At 38.3% G+C, this 25285-nt stretch overlaps 1 protein-coding gene across 2 annotated transcripts in view; it reads left to right on the top strand.

Annotated features, from left to right (window-relative positions):
- The window catches only part of notch2 (notch receptor 2), a 47074-nt gene that overhangs the window by 15707 nt on the left and 6082 nt on the right, over positions 1–25285 (top strand). For both annotated transcript variants that reach the window (XM_058785035.1, XM_058785034.1), the window contains exons 3-25: positions 8716–8981; positions 9135–9476; positions 10265–10387; positions 14511–14744; positions 14958–15113; positions 15259–15444; positions 15577–15690; positions 16856–16969; positions 17155–17388; positions 17941–18051; positions 18311–18503; positions 18767–18912; positions 19003–19116; positions 19693–19812; positions 19996–20148; positions 20507–20735; positions 20828–21029; positions 21298–21451; positions 21571–21755; positions 22150–22282; positions 22373–22615; positions 22723–22835; positions 24518–25032. In XM_058785035.1, the coding sequence (XP_058641018.1) occupies positions 8716–8981; positions 9135–9476; positions 10265–10387; positions 14511–14744; positions 14958–15113; positions 15259–15444; positions 15577–15690; positions 16856–16969; positions 17155–17388; positions 17941–18051; positions 18311–18503; positions 18767–18912; positions 19003–19116; positions 19693–19812; positions 19996–20148; positions 20507–20735; positions 20828–21029; positions 21298–21451; positions 21571–21755; positions 22150–22282; positions 22373–22615; positions 22723–22835; positions 24518–25032 (4380 nt within the window). The remainder of the gene's footprint in view (positions 1–8715; positions 8982–9134; positions 9477–10264; positions 10388–14510; positions 14745–14957; positions 15114–15258; positions 15445–15576; positions 15691–16855; positions 16970–17154; positions 17389–17940; positions 18052–18310; positions 18504–18766; positions 18913–19002; positions 19117–19692; positions 19813–19995; positions 20149–20506; positions 20736–20827; positions 21030–21297; positions 21452–21570; positions 21756–22149; positions 22283–22372; positions 22616–22722; positions 22836–24517; positions 25033–25285) is intronic.

Raw genomic sequence — 25285 nt, 5'->3', positions numbered from 1 at the left:
GTGAGACTGAAGACTGGAGTAAGTCAGTTTCAGGACTGCTGAAAATTCAGCATTGCCATCACAGGAATACATTGCATTTTAAAATATATTACAATAAAAACATTTTTTCTAAATTTAACAGTATTATTACTGGTTTTTTGTGTGTGTGTGTGTGTGTGTTTTATATTAAATAAATATAGCCTTGGTGAGCACAATAGACCTTTTTATTAACCCCAATTTCTTTGAACGGTAGTGAATTTTTGCACATCCCTACCTAAAACAAAGTAGCACAATTCTAGGCCTGACACAAGTCAAGGATTTTGCAACTTGCAAATGGATCTGTGCTTATCTGAGCCAGAGTGAGTGAGTTAGCAGTAAGAGAGAAGCTGGTAGTGTGTGTGTGTGTGTGTGTGTGTTTTGAGAGCAGAAGTGAAGACTGCCTTGAATACCTGAGCTCACTACCTCTCTCTGCCCAGAATCTTATTTTCCCTCTTTCACATCAAACAAGATCTCTTTGTCTTGGCCTGTGTGAGGGGTGCAAACTTATTAATTTTTTACCCCTCACTTCCTTCCCCCCTCCCTTCATTCATTCCTCCGCCCCCCCTCGGTCGGAAGGGAGAGTGGAGTCAGCTTGGCGTTTGTTTGATCTGACAGGTAGAATGTGCCTTCAGGGAAAGGAGAGCAGTACGGAGACGTCTTTTAGCGCTCAAGAGGGTGAAATCAGAGATGTGTCTGCCTACTGGTGAGAGATAGAGGAGGTAGAGAGAGAAATTACCCTGTCAATACCTCTCGCTGTCAATCATCTCTCTCTCTCTCAGAGCCCTGTGTTCCTTTATGACCTTTTTTTTGGCTTCTTTTTTCAGTGTTACTTCATCTCTCTCTCTTTTTTAATCTTTGAGCTATATCATCCCTTCTCTTAACATGCTTTATTGTTCTGTTTTTTTTTCTTTCTTTACCCTCCTTTCATCCCTGTCCTTCTTTCACCTCTCTCTCTCTCTCCTGTCTCTCTGTGTGCCTACAGGCTGGGCTGATTTGTTTCAAAGTCACATTCAAAGTGTGATGGCCTCAGGAAGAGCGTCTGCCAACCAGAAACTCTAGTCATTAAAGAGAAACAGAAAAAGAAAGGGAGAGAGAGAGCGAGAGGGAGCGAGAGAGAGAGTAGGTGCTTCAGGAACATGTACCCAATTCTGTATATAGCACTCAAGCTAAAGTCAACAACTCAGCTGTGTGTGAAGAGTGGCAAGCAGAGGCTGTGATTTACTCAAACACCCCCGCACACACGTTTAGCTAGCTGACCTAAGTGAGGACATGCAGTAAATGCTTTTTTATTTGTGTGTGTGTGTGTGTATGTGTGTGTGTACTAGGGGTTTTGCACCGACTAATCGACTAGTCGATTTTAATGCTCTGCCATGACACTTCAAGCTTGACGTCGACTAGTTGCTGGTCCTATAGAGGGCACAACAGTATAAGAAATCTCTGAAGGACTTCCACATTTACGCTTTGTTTCCAAACAGTTAAAATGACAAATAAATGCATATTCTGAAAGCGCTCCACAAGACATGTGTGATTATATTACTGGATGCTCGAAATTGAACGGGAGAATGCACGTTTTAAACAGCTTATCGTACAGGTCAGTTAATCGGCATTCTAATATAATGCACTGCTGCTCTGTAACGCGCGCACACACATAGGCTTCAGACAGTAGCGCGTACATCACGTGCAGATCGCGCGTGCACAGAATCGTTCAGCGCGGAAATGTGTTGTCAACACTGTTCTGTGATTTCTCAATAAAATAGCTTACAAACCGAAAAGTTCAAGCATATATTTCTTAACTAAATCCCACAGCTTTACTACTAGTAGAGAGTCGCTGCCAGGTAGAATTAATTCACACACGCAATTGCTCTCACTAATGCATTCATATGAATGTAATCTTTACTGTGCTGCTTTATCTGTATCTGATTTAGAACAAGCAGAAATCTGTGAGAAATATAACGACCCAAAGACAAAAGAACTGATAAAAATGAGCTGTTATAGGAGCAATAGCCATGTGGACAGCAGTATGTCATAAGCCATAGCTGTGCACAAGGTGTTTGTCACAGCTCCAGACTTATTTGTTCATTAATGATGTCATCAGCGACTAGTCGACTTCGAATCAGATGGGCTGTTCCAATGTTGCCATCAAAGCTCCACAAGTATAGAAGTTTGTATTTTTGTTCAAACAAAAATGTGAAGACCATTAAATAGCAATAGCAGAAACCTCAAAAATGGCATATCTCAATGTTACAATATTAAATGTAAGTAAATTTTGAGGATTTTATATTAATTACTGCAGATTAGATAAAAGTAGCTGAACCCATCTATTAGATTAACTGAAAATTATTGGCATTTGAATTTTTCAATTTATTGACAAAAAGGAATTTTTATTTTTAATTGTAATGTAATTTTAGTGATGCTTATTTCCAATAATTAAATAAATTTGCATTTAAAGTAAAACAAACAAAAAGATGTATGAATCCTTTTTATGAATCTTTGAGGGAATCTTATAAGGGAGGTTTTGCCAGATTTATGTGACATCTGGGAACAATTTTGTCCCCTAAGTATAGCTGAGTAAACTTATACACATGAACTTGTAGTTTACCATTATATTTATTCATTTGGCAGGCATTTTGATCCAAAGCAACTTTACTTGCAAAGCAGCATTACTTGTTTACCACTTGAGAAGCAGTTAAACAGTTTGTATGTCGTTTATACTCTCTGCCTAATCCCAAATATCCACAGGAACTCACTTGTATAAATGAAATGAAGTTTATCACACAGTCAACATGGTGTCTGTTTCGTTCTCTCATTTTATTTTATTTATTTATTTATTTTTCTGCACAGATTCCTATAAAGATACTGCTTATTAAGTCTAGTTTGATTTCTTGTTGTCTCACTATCTGCGCAAGTGTGAACTTGGGTACATGTTTGAACCACACTCTGGTATGAAACACTTTATCATGAGAGAAAGTTTCTCATCCTTGCCAAATAATCTAAGTGAACAACTGCTTCAGGCCAGAAGGGGCCGTCCCACGTCAAGCCAAACATGAGTCTATTGAAAACATTCTCACAAATTTTCACAAATGTTTCCTATCGCTGGAGGCCTCACACAATAGTGGGAAATGTGGCAACCAGGGCCTAAACCCACGACACACCGTGCTGACAAGTAGAGCTGAGTGACAGAAAGATGACATGATTATGAGAACAATGACACACAAACGCACATACACACACATAACTTGGGGTGTTAGCATCGCTGAAGTTTTAGGTTACCTGGCATACAGGTTTGGCTGTGATTTCTCTGTCCTCACTGTCATACTGGGGTGGAGGGAGATCTGTAATGATTAAGAATTTAGGTTCCTGACACAAAGGTTGCAAGTTCAATCCATAGCAGAGACCAGAATTGTGTCCTTGAGAACGGTACTTAACCCTATGTTGCTCCAGGGGAACTGGCCCTACAATTACAGCACCACAAGGCTCTTGAAATGAGAGCCCTCTGGTAAATGGCACGTAATTAACTAACTACTCTAAGAGTTAGCATTCCATTGCATGAAGATTCCTGAAAAGTATCGCTTAAGAGTTTTCCATTTGTGGATACCTTGTGTTTGCTGATATCAAAATATGATATAAATGTTGGAATTCTCTCTCAATGAGAAAAAACAATAAATAAAATTAAGATTACTTTTGTAAATGTTTGGAGGTCACAAACTAAAATCGACATGATAATCGTTTCCATCTGTTAAGCTAATGATGGTTAGTCAGCTCTTTTTGGTAAAGCCATCATTGTGTACATGGGTGTGTTGTTGACCCCATGACCTCTAGGGGATATATAAAGACCACCTTTCCTGTCATCTAGAACAAAGACCCCTGGGTAATTGTAGATAATTATCTTTATTTGGGGGAAACCGGTGTGAAACATTTTTCTGTTACATCAATAATGTGTTTGATCATGCTAATTTCACTAACTTTTGATATTCAGTGTTTTTTGTTTTTTTTACTGTAGTATTTAAATTTTCTTTAAAGGTTAGTTTAAAAAAATAATATTACAATAACTTAGTTAAATAATTATTTACATTTGAATTAAATTGTTTATATATTCGGTTTAAATTGGCTCACTTAATTTGTGTTCTTTGCCCATTGCAGCTATGGATTTGTTCAGCCAAGTTTTGTTAAGTCCAGATTTGTTCAGTGTGTGTTTTGGAGCTCAGACTTTACACTAGCACAATGAAGCTTTTCATCAGAGCACAGACGAAAATGGTACACTAACCAAGCGAAGTGAAAAGAAAGGGACCATAGAAGAGAACAGGAAAAGAAAGAGCGAGGGAGGAAGAGTATATTAAGGAGGAGTATATAAAGAGCAGAGAACCCTCCCTTCAGTGAAACATGCTGTTTTCAGATCAGATTTATAGCACATATGCACTCGTAGTCACGCTCAGTCTCACCACAGCACTTCTGTCTACTCCACCCTGCCCTCCTTCTGTCCTCCTCTTTTCTTGTTTCTTGTCAAAAATGGGAGAAAGAGAAACAAAACTTGCTTCATACTTTTTCTTTTCTTTTCCTTTCTTTCTTTCTTTCTTTCTTTCTTTCTTTCTTTCTTTCTTTCTTTCTTTCTTTCCCCTTTCTCGTCCCTCTCTGTGGTTCAGCCCTCCCTGTCTGTGTTACTCTTTTCATTTTGCACCCCTCCCCCTGCCTCCGCTCTTTTTCCCTCTGTTTTTCCTGCGGTCGTTGGGCTTTTTAGCGAAAATTAGAGAAAGCCAAGGATGTAGAGGAGGGCCGCCTGCTTCTATAAATACAGCTGGCTCTTATCCTCAAGAAAGAAGAGAGCAAGGATGAAAAAGAACATTTTTAGTTACCTTTTGTGTGTGATGCAAAAATGCTAAATTTTTGAAGCCCACTCGACCCTCGTCTGGTTCATATTAGATAATCTCAGTACCTTGGGGGTGGGGGACAAACTCTAAGGTGACGTTTTTTGCACGAGGAAGTTAGTGGGTTGAAATCAAAAAAGAGCTTTTTCTAGTTCATATAAAAATATGAACTAGAAAAAGTTTTTCCCCCACCCAATCACCCCAGGCCCCGTGGATGGGACATGAAGAGGTCAGTGAGCCAGAGAGAGAGGGGCGCTAATATGAACCATCTGTAGAAATCTGACACCTCAGGAGAAAGAGCGAGAACGAGGGGGAGATGGAGGAAGGGAGAGAGAAAAATGCATGAAGGATAACAAAGAAACCTATAGATGAGTTTAGCTGTTGGAGTCATTATTTTGTAGAGGTTTGGTTTTTAGATTTGCAGACTGTGAATGTTTGTGTATATAAATCACAAAGACAGTCGTAAATAAAGTCACAAAATTGCAAAAACCTGGGCTGTAATACCTGCAACCCTTGGATGGTGATCTGAATGAGCTTTTCCCTGGTGAAATCAAAAGAGAGATAAGCAAAAATCCCACCTTGTCTTTGAATAGTATAAAGTGACACAACTGTCTGAAAGAGGCCTGTTCCCCTGAGTCCAGGCTGTTTGCTTGCGCCGGGTTTAAGTGTGTTTGTTGTTGTTTGAGTGTCAGCACTGCTGTGATCTCGTGACCAGAGGGTCGCTGTGGGTGTATTCTTACCCAAAGCACAAACTCACACACACACAGCTGGAAAAGAGAGCCAAATCACACTTGTGCAGTGTGACCAGATGCAGGATGCAAGCTTATGCTATTCTTGCACCCTATTTTATGGTGGAGAATGCAGGGTTACAGATACACAAAACGGGGAGGGTGGAACAAAATGCATGAAGGATAATAAATAGACTCTTCTGTAGATGAGTGTTAGAAGTAAAATAAACCATTTTCATGAAATCAAAATCATTTTGATAACAAATAATGAAAAATACAGTGATATTAAACAGTTATAACCTGCACATTTTCTCATATCACCCACCATTATTTAATTTTGGACCGTGTGTGGTCTAAATGACTGATCTTGAGCCAAGATTTCTCCTGCAACAGTTTGCATGTGTGTGTTCTGTGTATAATCTTGAGAGACACAATTTGGGAAACGGGTTGTTTGGAATCTCAAGTAGGTGTGTATGCAGTCATACGGGCGCGACTACTACACACACACACACACACACACACACACACACACACAAACACTGTCAAAGGGGATTTTTTATCCCTCATCTGTGTTACCTGACCGTTCCTCTGGGAGGCCGGCACCTGCATGGCAGCAGGCCGTAGTGTGTCGCACACAAGAACACTTTACATGGCACTGAAACTAAGTTGTTTTAAGGACATTTTTCACTTTTTTTTTTTTCTTTCTCATTCAAACACTTTTTGGGAAGTCTATATCTATGACTTCACTGGACCATGACAGTTAAACATTAGCAAAAACTAAAAAGGTCAGAGAGAGAAAGAGAGGGTGGGGGTTGCATGGACAGAGAGAACAAAACAGAAGGACAGACAGGGTTTTTTCCCCCTCAATCTTATTTTGCAATCATGTAATTTCCTCTTTGTGAGCGCTAGTCATGTGCTGAAATCTCTGGAGAGCTGCAGTGAGGAGGCGGAGGAGAAATGTTCCCCACTGTCTCATGACAAATCACTGTACGCTGTCATACTGATATGTATGGTTTAACATCTACCTTTGCCCTCATTTTGTCCTCATTGTGGCATCACATCCCATGTGGCTTCTCAAGAGCTTTGAAAGACAACATGAAGCAGTATTTGCAATCATGAATAAATTTTATATATATTATATATAATATATTAGAGGTCGACCGATTCATCGGTTTTGCCGATTCATCGGCACCGATAGTTGGTTGCCGCAACTATCGGTTATCGGCAAAAATCCATGCCGATAGTTTTCCGGTTTGCAACCGTTGCCGGAGTGGCTGAGAAGGGTCCGCTGGCACTATACAGTACGAGAGCGGCCTCTAGAGGCAGAAATCACTGACAGCTCGTGTTGTTTATTTTGACACGTGACACTGCGCACTGCACAGAGCGGGAAACTCCAGATTCGCATTTAAATACAGCCGACAGAATATCCTGTTGCGGAACAGAGCGCCATTCACATAGTTTTCTGTTAAATTACATTATATTTGTCCCAAATCATTGTGAATGTATATAATGACTTCACCCTAGGCTATAAATTATGTATTGTGCATTTTTCTGCAAAACGTTTGTCTTTCTGTGGCTCTAATAAAGTCTGTATGTTTCATATAGAGAGCTGTAATAGATCGTGATTTCTTTTTCCACTTGCTCTTTTTTTTCAAACTTCAAATTCATTTATGCCACATTATTCATTCTTGAAGCAAACTTATGTCCATTTGGGAATTAAATAAATTGTTTAGACCACCACTTGAATTGAACGCAAAGCGTCTAGTGTGTGTGTGTGTGTGTGTGTGATACCTCTGAGTTCTCCTAGACGCAGCGCTGCGCATTTGCGCGGTGTGTGACTAACGTTTAAAAAAAAAATTGTATTAGATAATTATCAAGTGTTAAAAAATATAAAGTATGTGAGCACACATACAATATCCATATGTATGTCATTTTAATGCTATGGCCTTGTGTAGATATTTAAAGATGGCCATCTTTAAGCATGAATGTTGAGATTAAATGGTAATACTTAACAATAAAAGTCCATTCTTAGCATTAATGAAAACTGTAGAAGTATTGTTCCTGGTTAGAGTGTGTTCATTTCAACATTCACATTCACAACACACTATTAAAATGTTAAAGTTTCTTCTTTTAACATTAGCAAACTATGAAATAACTTTAATGATCAATATAGTAAATAATATTAATATTTTTATCATTTACAATGTATGGTTCAGTACTGATATAGCTTTTTTTTTAAAAATAGTAAAGCACTAGCTTTCTTTCAGTATCCATTTTTAAAACTATTGGTTGATTAATCGGTATCGGGCAGTATGGTCCAACCTAGCTATCGGTATCTGTAAAATCCACTATATAATATTAGGGCTGTCAGTTTAATGTGTTAACTTAATTAGTTATGAAAAGTAACGCAATTAATATGTTTTAACAGTTAACGCACTGTCCCCGTCCCCAGACCTGTACATCATCTTACATTTCATACAGTTGACTGTTGACAAATACAATGCAGGGCAACAACTCTATATATGCAGTTATGCCCTAAAATTCAATATAACACAAGTGCTGGTTATGTCCGAATACCACGAGTGCAAATGGGTTTTTATAGTAACAGTTCAGTAAATAAGAAGTTAATATTGTGTGTTAGCTCAATTTTGCCAAAATAATAAATATATATATTTAAAAATAAATACTGCTGGGTTTGGTAATTTGTTTGGATTGCGCTCATAGTAACATTTTATGTAACTGCATTAAAATAAATGGAAAATGCAAACACTGAACTATTGTTTCTCTTTTTTTGCTACAGGCCTCTTTCAACTGTCTGTATTGATTTTACATCAACATTTATGCAAATGACAGTGTTTTGTTTTTTTCTATGGGGTTGAAATGTTTTAATTATAATTCAGTTCCACATTAAAATTTTTGTAGTTGGAAGTTGCAATGGATGCCATCTTGATGAGGCAAGATTCTTGAGCAAGATTTTTACACCATACATATGTGATAAAATACTGTTTCCTGTTGTGTTGCATGACTCATCTCAAAACAAATTAATTTGACCTTAAATGATTCTCTTCTCAGATCCTGAATAATATTGTGCCATTTCTGTGTTTTAGGTGTGCTCCTGGTTTCTTAGGCGAGTACTGTCAGCACAAGGACCCGTGTTACGTGGGATATTGTCTGAATGGAGGAGAATGCACTGTGAGTGTGGATGGTGTACCTGGGAGCCCAAGCTGTGTGTGTCCTCTGGGTTTCACAGGCCAGCACTGCGAGATCCAGAAAAACTCCACATGCTTCCCCAACAACCCTTGCACCAATGGCGGGAAGTGCTCACTCCTCCCCAACGACCAGTACAAATGCCAGTGTGCCCGTGGATGGACAGGTCAGATCTCTCTCTCGCTTCCCGTCTCTCTTTGTCCCTCTGTCACTTTTTGAAAGAATAAAAACAAAAAAACTCTATTTCAGTAAGGTATTAAACTCACATATTGACTGTTTTTTTATTTTTTTTGTTCTACTGTTGACGTTTTCTCCTCAGGTCAGCAGTGTGAGCAAGAGGACACATGTCTGTCCAGCCCATGTGCCAACGGTGGTATCTGCCATGCTCTTCCCAATCGTGAATTCTCTTGTACCTGTCCTCCTGGTTTCCGTGGCCCCCGTTGTCTCAATGACACAGATGAGTGTGCCTTCTCTCCGTCTCTGTGCAAGAACGAAGGCGTGTGTCTGAATACCCCAGGCTCATATCGATGTAACTGCCAACCCGGCTTTACCGGCCTCCAGTGCGAGACGGATTATGTGCCCTGCTTTCCATCCCCCTGCCTCAATGGTGGAACCTGCCGGCAGATGACAGACACAACTTATATATGCCACTGCCTGCCAGGTTAGTTCCCAGGAGAGGAAATAGAAATCCTTTTTTTTTTTAATAGCAAAAAAAGCTATGTATGTTCAGATGCAACTGAAACATGTTAGTCAGACATGCCACAGCTCACCCAATGATTATGTCAGCACCCACTTGGACCTGAGCCAGACAGACCAATGTCTGATGAGATTTTACCACAGCACAAGTAGGAGTACGTGATAAACCAGTTAAAACAACTAACTGATTTTCAGATGTTTCTGTTGCAGAAATGCTAAATGTCACTGCATAGGAAATGGGTGTTCCAGTCACTTCACGTGTGAAGAGAAAATGTAGTAGAACTTGACTAGACACTTTTGGCTAGTAACGGTTAAGTGTAGTTACAGTCAGGCTTTTTGTGTTTGTTGTAACTGTCTGTTTTTATCAACCATAATTTGGTGAATATTGTGATATAAATGTGATACCAAATATAATAGCTTCATTTAATCTCAGTCAGAACAAACTGTTATGTTTCTTCATTGAAGTTGCTGGTTGTATCTGGATTTGTTTGAGGCTAAAACACACAGAGAGACTTTAACTTTATCAGTTTACCATTTAAAGAGTGCCCTACTGGCAAAACACAGCAACAGGCCAAAACTCCTCTCTCACCTCAGGCAGCGAATACGAGCCGTGAGAAATGTCTGTTCGTGCTTTAAAGTTGAGTAATTACGTTTAATAATGCCAAAGAGAGACAGAGCACCTTTGTGTTACCGAAACCTGGGATTGAGATTGAGTTGTTCAGGAAATTTTCTCTCTGATTTTCCTGTAATCAGGTTTTAATGGAACAAACTGTGAGGTGAACATTGATGATTGTCCGAATCACCGCTGTCAGAATGGAGCCACATGCATGGATGGAGTGAACACTTACAACTGCCAGTGCCCACCTGAATGGACTGGTATGAAAACGGCTTTATATACTGTGTGTGTGTGTGTGTGTGTGTGTTTGCTCTCTTGTTCTCTTTTCCGCTAGTGGAGATGACTCACAGATACTAATTCAGGAACAAATTGTTTTTGGAACTTGTTATTTTTAATGATTCAGATAAATCATTTCAAAGTTTGAAAGCAAAGAAATTAAGATGTCTCAAAATATTAGTATTGCATGTAAACTATTATTATTAAATGTTGGATTATTTTATTTTACTTTACAATAGATTTGGGGGAAATAATGACATCACTTTGTATGCGGATCAGCGGTTAGCATGAAGCTGGTTCCCTCAACAAAAAGCCAATGGGATTTTTCCATAGGCTTTTGTATAATCTGAACACAGAGCTTATTTTTTCCATCATAGTTCATGAAACTTACTCGTTTTGTCCATCAAGATAATCTTCACAAAATAATATAACTTTGATGAATTTTGAAGCCTAAATAAAAGCGCCAGAACTAAAAAGCTAAATTTAGGCTATAAACGAACTACAGCACCACGGTCGCTCGCCTTCAATGTCACCACCAGACCGCTTCTGACAACTTTTTCAAACTTATTTTTAACACGTTCAGTGAAAAGGATTTACTCTGTATATGAATTTTAATCCACGCTACATGAACCGTTTCATATAAACTGGAATAAATACATAAAAACTGAAATGAGACATTAGTAATAAATAGTATAGTGAATAAATGAAATAATCTTAACTAAAGGACATTTAAAGCACGTATTTCTGTACATTTCAAAATTAGGTGCATTAAAAGTGAATAAATCCTTGATTAATATTAATATTTTAATTAAAAACGTATCCCCGCGTATTTAATCTTTTAAATAACAGCAGAATGAGCGAGTTTTTGGATATGGTAAGATTAAACTTATTTTAGTGAACAAAGTACCACATTTCAGCTCTCATTTTGTTAGGGTGGATACACAAAATGTTATTTTATCCTTGCTTCTAGGAAATCCTCAATCTATATGCTTTCTAACAGCTTCATGTTGCCGTAAACATTTAATTTTAACGTGGCTTTAAGCACTATGCATCATTAAAGTTTCACTTTCACCGCGTAAAGCCAGTAAATGTGGTGTTTACATGTAATAATCGTAATATGAGTTCACGAACCCAGAGTCTCCGCATCAGTAAACGATAAAACAAGCTCCAACCGAAGACATGTGTCGCATTTCGGGGCAAAGCAAAAAAAACATTATCGAACAAAAATATAAAATGCAGGAAACTATTCATTGGTTATTCTAAAATTAATTGTATTACAATTATACTACAACTGGAAAATACTGTAAATTGATAAATAGACCTTATTTAAGGGATTTAACCAAAATCCCATTCAAAAAGCCCATTGACTATGGGACGATGGAACCGGAAGCGCTAAAATGCTAACTCGCTTCCGGATTTTTGCCTACAGAGTGACATCATAGTTCCCCCACTCTATTGTATTTTTGCAAAAGTAGTATACACACGTGGTCAGAATTGTTGGTACCCATGGTAAATATGATCAAAGAAGGCTGTGAAAATAAATCGCATTGTTAATAATTTTGATCTTTTATTTAAAAAATTCACAAAAATCTAACCTTTCATTGGATAATAAGAATTTAAGTTGGAGGGAAATATCGTTATGGAATAAATGTTTTTCTCTTATGCACATTGGACATAATTAACGATACCCTTTTATTCAGTACTTTTTGAAACCTCCATTTTTCAAAATAACAGCTCTGAGTTTTTCCTATAATTCCTGATGAGGTTAGAGAACACCTGACAAGAGATCAGAGACCATTCCTTCATCCAGAATCACTCCAGACCCTTTAGATTCCCAGCTCCATGTTGGTGCTTCTTCTCTTCAGTTCACCCCACTCATTTTCTATAGGGTTCAGGTCAGAGGACTGGAATGGCCATAGCAGAAGCTTGGTTTTGTACCCAGTGACCCATTTATGCGTTGTTTTTAAGGTTTGTTTTTGAATTATTGTATGGTTGGAAGATCCAAATATGGCCCATTATAAGATTTCAGAGTCAGTCACTTTTTGATTTTTTTTATCTGTTGGTATTTGATAGAATCCATGATGCCATGTGTCTAAACAAGATGTCCAGGACCTCCAGCAGAAATATAGGCCCACAACATCAAAAATACAGCAGTATATTTCATTGTACACATTGTACACATTATTCCTGTGTTCACCAAACCCATCTTGAGTGTTTGCTGCTAAAAAGCAAATTTTTTAAGTTACATCTGACCATAGAAGCCAGTCCCATTTGAAGTTCCAGTCTTGTCTGACAACTGAATATGCTTGGGATTGTTTTTGCATGAGAGCATTTTCTTTTCTTGATTTTTCTTTCTTTCATTTTTTCTTTTTTTTTTCTTTTCTTGAAACCCTCCCAAACAACACGTGGTGTAGGTTTGATTTTTTTTTTTTAGGTTTTCTGACCCCGAGACTCAACTATTTTCTGCAATTCTCCAGCTGTGGTCCTTAGAGAGTCTTTAAAGATACTCAAACTCTCCTTCTCACCGTGCATTAGGACGATATAGACACACGTCCTCTTCCAGGCAGATTTGTAACATTTTCTGTTGATTGGAAATTCTTAATTATTGCCCTGATGTTGGAACCATTTCCAACATCAGGGCAATAATTAAGAATTTCCAATCAACAGAAAATGTTACAAATCTGCCTGGAAGAGGACGTGTGTCTATATCGTCCTAATGCACGGTTTTTCACTGCTCTAGCTCTTTTCTTAAAGCTGTATCACTAATTTGTGAAGCTCAATTACCTTTTGCGGCACATGAGAAATATATTCTTTGGTTTTTCTCATTGTGATGGATGATTAAGGGAATTTGGGAATTTATATTCCTGTGAAACAGGAAGCCATGGCTGGATAATTTTGTGTTCAAAATCACCCTGGTGTGCTCAAAATTGTGAATATGAATGGGAATAGACTTCACGGATATTTTACTCATAAGAATTTTTAGCGTTACCAATAATTGTGGCCAACGTGTATTTGAGAAAAACATTTATTTCATAATGAGATTTCCCCCCATTTTCAATTGATTTAGTTCAATGAAAGGTTGGATTTTTGTGTTTTTTTGTTTTGTTTTTTTTAAGGATTAATAATGCAGGTTTATTTTCACAGCCTTTTTTTTTGGTCATATTTACCAAGGGTACCAACAATTCTGACCACGTGTGTATTTATTTTTTGCTATGTTAAATATTTATATTTTAACAAAATAAAAATAATATTTTGAATACAAATTAAATAACAAAATAATCACTATTTGATTTTTGGGTTAAAACATGGAGCCCTTGATTCACAAAAATATATATACCGTATATATACCGTATTGTCCCGATGATGTTTTTTTCTTGGAAATACATCTGAAAAAATGCGGTCGATTCGGGGTCTAGACTTTGACATGTCAGTAATACACCCACAACAATAGGTGGCGCCAAAAACGCATAAAACGAGTGTGCCATGAAATATGTAATGTAATGTGTGTTGTAAAGTCGTGACTGTCATGTTAGCCTGATGGGACCAAACTTCCTCTGTAAGTGATTTTAAAACATAAGACTATACCCACATTTTAAGACTACAATAAGATTTCACTTCTACTGATAATAAAATTTTGGTTGGCTACTATGAGATGGATAGCCTAAATGTTATATAATTCAGATGGGCTACCTGTTATTTCAATGGTATATCAAAAAGTGTATATTTTTCAATGTCATTGTTGGTACATTTTACCAGTATTTACCATACTTTCAAAACAAAAATTAAAATAGGAAAAATATGCAATTTGAAAATAATTTAACAGAGAGACAAACAAACAAACAAAAAAACAAGATTTGGTTTTCAAAAAGCCTTTTTCCAAAAGGTACATCTGGAAAAGGGGGTCGTCTTATAATCAGGGTCGTCTTATATTCGGGACAATACGGTATATATATATTTTTAATTATTCAGTTTGACTGATTTATGTGTATTCACTGATTCACTGATTTTTTTTACAGTTCCTTTCAATGCAGACTTCTCAGTGCTAGAAGCCTTCTGTCAAACCTCCTTTAAGTTGTCCTTTTGAAATTGTGACCATTTTCTTTGCAGGTCAGTTTTGCACTGATGATGTGGATGAATGCAGACTGCAGCCCAACGCCTGTCAGAACGGAGGCACGTGCAGTAACACACGCAACGGCTACAACTGTGTGTGTGTGAACGGCTGGAGCGGCCCTGACTGCTCTGAAAACATTGATGACTGCGCAGCTGAGCCCTGCACGGCCGGCTCCACTTGCATCGACCGCGTGGCTTCCTTCGTTTGCAGCTGCCCTCCCGGCAAGACTGGTCAGTAAAAATAGCCACATGGCTTAAAAAATGACTCTTGGACACTTGATAATTTCAGTCATGGGCTCAAATGACTCTTACACCAAATCTCAACAACATAGACAAGTTTTTACAGTGAAATAATACATCTCTAAAATAATGATTTTTCATACTACAATATAAAATCATCTCAGATCAGTTCTAGTAACAGTAGTGATTCTTTATATTTTCAAGGTTTGCTGTGTCACATTGATGATGCCTGCACCAGTAACCCTTGCAAGATGGGAGCTCAATGCGACACGAACCCCGTCAATGGCAAGTTCAACTGTAACTGCCCCTCAGGGTACAAGGGCAGCACATGTGCCGAGGATATCGACGAGTGTGTCATCGGTGAGACAGTTTGCAGTACTTTTGTCTGTCTGTGTTTATCTGTGTCTTTGTATTTATATTCATCTTTCCCTGCACACACATTACTATGTTTTATGCATTTCATATCTTGCCTGAAACTTTCTAACCCTCTTTTTTGGCATATCAGGGCCAAACCCGTGTGAGCACGGTGGTTCATGTAAGAACACAGAGGGCTCGTTCACCTGTAACTGCGCTCCGGGTTACACTGGTCCACGCTGTGAGCAGGACATCAACGAATGTGGCTCCAACCCCTGCCAAAATGACGCCACCTGCTTGGACCAGATAGGAGATTACACCTGCATCTGTATGCCAGGTACTTAGACACACACACACACACACACACACACACACACACACACTGTAATGAGGTGCATGATGACACGGTTTTGGCTCCATGTCCTCATATTCATCTAGTGACTCTGTATGTGTGTGTTTTCAACCATAGGCTTTGAGGGATTGCACTGTGAGATTGACATTAATGAGTGTGCCAGCTCGCCTTGTCTTAATAGCGGTAGATGTCTAGACCAGGTCAACCGGTTTGTCTGCGAGTGTCCTCAAGGTGAGTACAATCACTGGTGCAGTAAAGTTTTTTTGACTCGAATAGCCCACTTTTTCCAGTACAATATTTGAAGGCCCCCATATAAAAGATTTATAGGATCCTCTGGTATTTCTGCTGTAATTATGACAAAGCTGCCTGTTTTTTTTGTTTTTTTGTTTTTTTTTATTAACAGAAACTAGGAGTGTCGATATAGTTAATTAGCCATGATTAATTTTGTGATTCCAGAAGTTTCAAGAACTGCATGTTCTTCAATAAAAAATAATAGCTATTGAGGGTGAAAAATAATAAAAGAAATAATGATTTCAGTTTATGTCATGATTGCGTGTTTGTTTTAGCTAATCAGATAATGTGATAATCATTTGGATTATTTTAATATATTTTTAATGTTACTTACATTCCCAAATATTAAGTAGCACAACTATTTGACTGTTGAAAATTCAACTTTGCCATCATAGGAGTAAATTGCATTTTAAAATATATTAATAGAAAACTGTTATTTCACAATATTACAATTTTTACTGTATTTTTGATCAAAGAAATGCAGGCTTGGTGAACATAAGTGTGCACATTCTTTCAAAAGCATTACAAATATCACCAACCATTTGATTGATAGTGTGTATTACTACAATTATTAAAATTATTTATATAAATAGTAGAATAAAAGGCCCTCAAATGGGTAGTTGAGAACACCTGGCTATAGCTTTTAAAAATTGGACTACAAATAGTGTGCATTATCAGTATAAACAAGATGTCCACCTAATTTGGGTGGGAACTGGGAACTGAAGGAATTTGTTTTTGCTGCTAAAAATTAACATTCTAGAGAGGAAATTTTTGTATAAATGACAGCAGTACATAATGGATCATATCATGGATCATATCATGAACAATTACCAGTTCAGTCCTGCAAATCATCAAATCAGTACTAACAGTAACATGAACCTGGTAATCTTAATTGCATCACAAGTGCATTTGCATTGAATTGCAACTTTTCTCAAATTTAAGGCCACCAGTTGCTCATATTGTCAAATATCACCAAATCCCAGTCAAAATGAACACCATGCTATCATTTCATTGCTGCAAATAGTTGTATGGGTGAACAGCATTAATATGTGCTATGTTAGATACTGTTCATTGTCATGATACTGAATCTCTGTTTTGATCACAGGTTTCACTGGGGAAATGTGTCAAGTAGACATTGACGAGTGTGCCAGCACGCCGTGCCATAACGGGGCCAAGTGTCTCGACCGTCCTAACGGCTACGAGTGTGAATGTGCTGAAGGTAACATTAAAAAATCTCTATCCCTCACTGCGACCAAAAACAGAGGGATAGATAAAAGCACTAATAAAACAAATTTCTGCATAATTAAAATATATAAGTGTTTTTCATTGTAAACTAATTGGCTAAGTTCTCAGAGAACTGACCTTATTGTACTAATCCCTTGTCTTATATGCTGGTCTCTGTAGGTTTCTCAGGGACATTGTGTACGGACAACATTAACGACTGTGAACCCAAACCATGTCACCATGGCGATTGTATAGACGGAATTGCTACCTTCACCTGCGAGTGTCACCCAGGTTACATGGGCCCCATCTGCAGCGAGCAGATACGTGAGTGCCAGAGTGACCCCTGCCAAAACAGAGGACGCTGTGTTGACCTGGTCAACATGTACCTATGCAACTGCCAGCCAGGCACTTCAGGTGAGTCTCACACTTGATCTTTACATCTCAAAGGCTCTTTAAGAGGCTATATACTACAACTTTGAAGCATTTAATGAATTCTAATTATGATAACAGCAAATTTTCTTGCTGCAAAATGGTCTTAATTTAGTATCTCATGACTATTATCCACCATTTAGAATTAGACTGATTTTTGTGACTGTACGTTTGAGATGTGTGCATGATCGCTATTTTTATTTGTTAATCTTTATGTAAAGTATGTGATATGTGAACTTTGGTGGTGAGTGTTAGAGTATGCCTTAAAGTGCATGAGACAAATCCAGTTTTGCTCAGTTTTCTCATACTGTCCAACAAACAAAACAAAGCTCGCTACACTCCCCTGCTGGACACTTTCTCTTACTACACACACACGTGCACACACACACACACACACACACACACGCACACACAGAAAAATCTATCATTACTCAGACTTCTTTAGAGACCTTTCAAAGGCTCCTGTATAAATTAGACCAGTTTTAATTCACCTGTCTGTGCCTCCATTGACTATTTTGTCATTTGTCTTTGTTATAGGCGGGAACTGTGAGATTAACCATGATGACTGTGCCAGTAATCCCTGCCAGCATGGGACCTGTGAGGATGGAATTAATGAGTACAAATGTTTGTGCAAACCTGGATACACAGGTTTGTTCATGCACATGCACATACATAAATACACACATGCAGATGTGCTTCATTCATGAATCAAGATCAGAACTAAGTACTTTGTAAATATATATATATATATATATATATATATATATATATATATATATATGCTCTTTTCTGCTTTTTTTCTTTAATAATAAAACAACAAAATATATCACTTCAATTATATGAATGCACTGCTTTTATAAAGCATTCAATCAGTCTTATTCATTAACAACACTTTCTTTCTTCTCAGGGGAGCGATGCAACGAAGAGATAAATGAATGCAGTTCAAACCCGTGTCTGAGTGGAGGGACATGTGTGGACAAAGTGAATGGGTTTCAGTGTTTGTGTCCAGTTGGGACTCACGGTCCTCTGTGTCACTCAGGTGCAGACCACTGCAGCCCCATGCCCTGCCTGCATGGAGAGTGTATTGAGCAGCAGGACGGGTAAGAACAGCTTTTATCTTTCTGTCAAAGTGGCCTATACTGATTATTAGTAGCACAACCTACTTCCGTTTCCTGTTATAAGCTGTAAAGAGATCAATAAGCATTATTTAATTCTATATAAGAACTGTAAAATTGATTGACATAGCAAATGCATGTTGCATTTGTAGCATTGCTGTAAGAGGTATTTTTACTTGCCTTAGTATAAACCATCTATGGCCAGTTATCTCTTTCATGTCAGCTACTCTCATCTTCTGTCTGTGTAGGTATCTTTGCGCATGTAAGCCAGGCTGGGAGGGTAAGAACTGTGAGAGAGAGAAAAACGAGTGTCAGTCAAACCCGTGCCAGAACGGTGGAACCTGTAATGACCGTCTCAATGGCTACACCTGCGTGTGTGCTCGTGGATTTGCAGGTAAAGGCGTGTAATCCATCAGCCTTTCTAAACAAAGTAATAATGATGTTCAATTCCATTCCCAACTCCCTGATTTGCCCTTTTTTTCAGGTTTGAACTGTGAGATAAATATTAATGAATGTGAGCCAAACCCTTGTATGAATCAGGGAACCTGTGTGGATAGAGTCAACAGCTACATCTGCCACTGCACTCTGCCTTACACAGGTAATACACATTTACAGTGCACAGTTTTTTACATTGATTTTAATCACAGAATCAACACTTTTGTTGTCAAATTTGATAAGTTTAATTAAAATATTTCAGTCCTAACATGTAATAATAAGATTATAATTTTCACCACTGTTCAAAAGTTTGGGGTAATAAGATATTTTAATGTTTCTGAAAGACAGTAAAAAAAATACTATTGTGAAACATTAATATGTTTCAATTTTAATATATTTTAAAATGCAATTTAATCCTATGATGTTAAAGCTGAATATTCAGCAGCTGTTACTCCAGTCTTCAGTGTCACATGATCCTTCAGAAATCTTTCCAATATGACGATTTACTGCTCAAGAAACATTAATTATCATCAGTATTGAAAACAGTTGTGCTGCTAATTATTCTTAATACATTTTAATAATTAACCAATTAAATGAATAATGTTAATATTAATAATATTATAATTTAATATTATTATTACTAATATCCACACTATATTTACATTATATTTATCCTCTAATTTATTTATATATATAAACACTAATTTATCCACAACTAACGGTACTGCTCGGTCCTCAGGGAGACACTGTGAGGATAAGTTAGTCCCCTGTGATTCTCAGCCCTGTCAGAGACGAGGGGTTTGTCAGCCATCCCTGGATTACACCAGCTACACCTGCCTGTGCCACAGCGGATGGGAAGGTAAGTGCTTTGGGTTTGTTTGTGGGTGTGTTATCATTCCTCAAGAGTATATTTGATGTTGAGAAAACCACATGTAACACCTTTTCCTTGATCACTGATCACATGACATTCCCAGTAGTAGATTTAATTCATGAAAATCTGTCCAAAACATTTTAGGAGTGTCTGTCTGATTTGTGTGTGTAGGAGCCCAGTGCACAGAGGATGTAGACGAGTGCAAGAAAAACCCATGTCAGAATGGAGGTCATTGTCGTAACACAGTGGGCAGCTACCGATGCGAGTGTCAGCCTGGATACAGTGGGGTCAACTGCCAGACTAATATCGATGACTGCAGCTCCAGTATGTGTCATTACTACACAGATTCACATGTTGTAGATGAGTGACAGACAGTAAACGCATCCTTGTGTTAACATCATCTGTTTGAAGGAGAGTAGCGTAGCCTAGTGGTCAGAGATATGTACCAAATAAAATAAGTTTTACGTTCTAAGGAATATATCTATATATGTATATACATATAATTTATACATGTAATTTTATATCAAACATTTAAAACAAATTTACAAAATACTTTGCTCACCACATTTACCTTTGACAGCCCTAAAAAAATTATTTTGTAAAATCTTTTTCATGCCCACTAGAGGTCTTTAAACACCAGCTTGAAAAAACCAATCATTTGAATATTTGTTCTTTTCTCCAGATCCATGTCGTAATGGAGGTACGTGTGTTGATAAAGTGGGCCGGTTCTTGTGCGAGTGCAGAGCTGGTTTCTATGGTGAGCGCTGTGAGGAGGAAGTGGACGAGTGCACTAGCAATCCCTGCTGGAATGGAGGTCGCTGCACTGACTACGTGAACAGCTACACATGCCAGTGCCCGCCTGGCTATGACGGCATCAACTGTGAACGTGACATCCCAGATTGCACTGAGACGTTAGTTTTCCATATAAATTATAAAGGTATTCTTTTATTTCATTGTATCATATATATGCTTATTCATTCTCTCTCACTCTTTTACTCTATAGATCTTGTCTCAACAATGGAACATGTGTGGATGGAATTAACCGTTTCACCTGCCGCTGTCGGCATGGCTTTTCGGGTCAATTTTGCCAGTATGAACTGAATGAGTGTGATTCTCACCCCTGTAAAAATGGCGGCACCTGCATAGATGGCCTGGGGACTTTCCACTGCACCTGCCCACTGATGTATAATGGAAAAACCTGCGAGGTAAAAACTGTCCATTCAGCTTTAGATTGCAAACCCACAAGGTCTGATGTTGCTCAATGACTAGATGTTGATTTAAGCCTACATTTTGGACTGTCTGCTAATTAACTGCCATTAAAACATGAAATATTCTTTCAACTCAGCAAATACATACTAAACACTCAGTTGAAATAATAAAATGATTCTTGTCCTATGTTGAAATTTAGTTGTCAGTAGGTGAATGTTCAGAGATTAAAGTTTAGTTAATTTCTCTGACTGTTTCATTCTACAGTCAATGGTGAACGTGTGCAGTAAGATTATGTGTCTGAATGGAGGCACATGCATCCAGAAGGAGATGGATTGGAGATGCAGCTGTCAGCATGGCTGGACAGGCCTGTACTGTGACATCCCTAATATGTCCTGCCAGACTGTTGCCAAAAACAAGGGTGAGAGATTAGGCAGAGTGACTAATTTCACTGCAACTGTTTTGAAATGCAGAAAGATGTAATGGAGATTAAGCTGTAGGTTTGGTTGAATTCTTAATGCAACTTCTGATATGCTCCAGGTGTGGCGGTGGACATGGTGTGTAAGTACGCAGGGCGGTGTATCGACAAAGACAACACACACCAGTGTATGTGTCAGAGAGGTTATATGGGCAGTTACTGTGAGCAAGAGGTGGATGAATGTCTTTCCAACCCCTGTAGAAATGGAGGGACCTGTGTGGACTACCAGGGTGGATATGACTGCAAGGTAAAACCAGTCTCACTTACTAACATTGATATACTCTACTGTTCAAAAGTTTGGGGTAAAGACAGTGACATTATAAAGACATTTATCTTTTTATGTTACAAGTACTTTTAAATGTCTATTCGAAGAATCTTGGGGGGAAAAATCTATCACTGTTTGCACAAAAATATTAAGCAGCACCACTGTTTTCAACATTAATAACATTATTAATAAGAATCACCATATTAGAATGATTTCTGAAGGATCATGTGACACTGAAGACTGGAGTAATGGCTGATGAAAATTGAGCTTTGCCATCACAGGAATAAATTACATTAAACTTTTAAACAGTAGTGTATGTAGAAATAATATACAATAGAGAAGTCTATTTATCTAAACCTCCCACTTTCTCTATTAGTGTAAAGCAGGTTATCAGGGAGTGAACTGTGAATATGATGTTGACGAGTGCCAGTCAAATCCCTGTCGTAATGGAGGTACCTGTATTGATTTGATCAACCGCTTCTCCTGTGCATGTCCTCCCGGCACCAAAGGTATGACTGATTCTTAATGCAGTATGTTTAATGCTCAGATGTTACACTGATATGTGAATGTCCCCTTACCACATCTTCTCTGTTGTGCAGGTTTGCAGTGTGAGGTGGACGTGAATGAATGCGCCCCAGAGTTTGGCGCTCGTTGTAAGAATGGCGGCCAGTGTGTGGATGGTGTGGGACGGTACACTTGCTCCTGCCCTCCTGGTTTCACTGGAGAGCATTGTGAGGGAGATGTGAACGAGTGTCTTTCTGGACCTTGCCATCCATCTGGCACCATTGACTGTGTGCCGCTCACCAATAACTATCAGTGCCGGTGTCGTCTCGGTTATACTGGTGAGGTCTTACTTTAGAATCATGGATGATCATCCTAGCTGTTTTAAAGTGGTTCAAATGATCTGTTTTCTTTCTTACGCATGTTTGTGCTCTCCGTCCCCCTGTAGGGCAACATTGTGAGTTAATGGTGGATCTGTGCCAGTCCAAGCCATGCCACAACAACGGCAGATGTGCCATGAACACAAGTTCATTACATGGATACACCTGTACCTGCCAACCTGTAAGTGCAGAGTTAGTATTTATGTGTGTATGCAACCGTTCTAAAGTTTTTTTTGTTTGTTTTTTTTTAGGTTTTTAAGTCTCTTATTCGATCAAACATACAGTAAAACCAGTAAAATTAACATTAAACAAAGTTATTTTAATAATTTATAAGGGTGTAACGGTACACAAATATGACGGTTCGGTAGGTACCTCAGTTTTAACGTCACAGTTCGGTATCATTTCTGTACAGCAGGGGGAAAAATAAACTTTTTTTTTTTTTAATAGTGGTTTACTGAACAACTTGCTCTTTCTTTAAATACATTCAGTTATAGTTTAAATTTTCTTAGTGATAAAAATCTACCTCAGCTTATGCTTAAAACTATAGGGAACCCTTTTACATTATAAGGTTACAACTAGGCCTGACAACTTAACCCAAACTTAAATTTAATTACAATTTATTTTTAAATGGACATAGATCAACAATCAACTTTAAGAAGTCTTTTAAAAAGTCAATCAACTTTCTCTAGACTTCATTTCTCTAGTGAACTAACAAGGTGTGGACACTGATGACTTGCTGAGGTAAATCAAATGCTATGTGACATTTTATTTCCATGCCGTTTTGTTGATGACTTTCTGCGGTTGAAACACTGATTGAGCATGAGGTATATGAGGCATGAGATGTTAAGTCATGTTTATTCGCGTTAAAACTAGTAGTACAGAGGAAGGAATGATCGCGTTCACTCGTGCTCCGCTCTGCACAAGTCCGCAGACACGGGAACCAGAGCTGATCACGGCTGCTCGAGTCAATGCTTGTGTTGGGTTTATACCAGCACGTTTCTGAACTGTCCCAGAAGCGGCTCTCCAAGGCGTTTATACAGCGATCTGTCATGCCACAAAGACTGTCAAAACGCCATCTATTATTTGAATTTCCTGGGGGGGGAAAAATATAAAATACTGTATTCTTTCAGTACACATGCGTACCGAACCGAAAGAATACGTGTACCGTTACACCCCTAATTTATTCTTGTGGGTGCAAAGCACCCATTTCAGCAATTTTCAGTGTCACAATATTCTTCACAAATCATTCTAATATGCTGATTTGATGTTCAAGAAACATTTCTTATTATCACTGTTGAAAACAGTTATGCTGCTTAAGTTTAAGGATTCTTTGATGAATAGAAAACAACAAACAGCATTTATTTTTTTTAAATGGAAATCTTAAACTTTTGACCCCAAACTTTTGAACGCTAGTGTGTATGTGTGCATGCGCAAGCAATTAAATTTTTGCTGTACTGTGAAGCATTCCCTATTTTGGTAAATACATAAAGCCTTTATCAAATATTCACTAACTGCTCTCCGAGAGTAGGAGGGTAATTTAATAACTAATATGTCTCTTGCTGTGCTTTCTGACATTTCTTTTACAACCTTTAATGGCTGCGTTAGCTTTGCTTTATTCTGTTTTGCTTTGAGTGAAAATGTTTCCTTTTCTCAAGGCTGCTTGTTTCTCTCTCATTCTCATGCTTGCACTAAAGACTGAAGCTGCATAAATCAGGTATGAAGTGAAAGTCTGATTCCCTCTTAACTCGTCTTTTACTCTTCTTTCACTCACTGCTGCTGTCTTACTAGCCCCCAGTCATTTCGTTGTAAGGTAGCACCATGATTTGCTTTTGGGGTCTAACAACCTCTGTGTTGCTCTTTCAGGGTTACACTGGCTTCAACTGTGGTGATTTTGAGATCTTTTCCTGTGCCAGTTTGCGCTGTCAAAATGGTGGACAGTGCGTGGAGATAAAGGGCCGCCCGCAGTGCCGCTGCCCAATGGGTTTTACTGGACCCCACTGCGAGAGCATCACAAACCGCTGCATGTGTCAAAACGGTGGCAAATGTATGCCAGATGATTCTAAATTCAGCTGCCAGTGTCCACCCGGCTTCAGTGGGCCAACCTGTCAAGTGTATAAACCTTCCTGCCCATATTTGGAGTGCAAACAGCAGGCAGGAGACAAAGTGTGTGACCCACAATGTAAGACCCCAGAATGTGAGTGGGATGGAGGTGACTGTACGCTGCACTGGGACAAGCCCTGGAAGAACTGCACAGCCTCCGTACCCTGCTGGGAGTTATTCCATAATGGCCGCTGTGACCCAGAATGCGACAATGCTGGCTGCCTCTTTGACAGTTTTGAATGCCAGAAAGGTTCATCGACTGGCCCAAGCACTTGCAAGTATGTGTTCCAGTGTATTTCTCACACTCTAGAGGATTACTGCTCTTCTTTGAGAAACTTGCAAAGATAATGCTTGAAAACAATTAGATGCAGATATTACAGTTTTTACTGTATTTTTGATCAAATAATTTCGGTCTTGGTAAACATAGACTTTTGTCAAAAACATAAAAAAATCTTACAGGCCTCAAATATATCTATTTACATTATATTTACATTTTATATATGTGACACTGGACCACAAAACCAGTCTTAA

The sequence above is a fragment of the Onychostoma macrolepis genome, chromosome 08 (assembly GCF_012432095.1).
Source record: "Onychostoma macrolepis isolate SWU-2019 chromosome 08, ASM1243209v1, whole genome shotgun sequence".
Classification (NCBI taxonomy): Eukaryota; Metazoa; Chordata; class Actinopteri; order Cypriniformes; family Cyprinidae; genus Onychostoma; species Onychostoma macrolepis.
The sequence above is the reverse complement of the archived record's forward strand: the minus strand, read 5'-3'. Positions and strand labels throughout refer to the sequence as shown.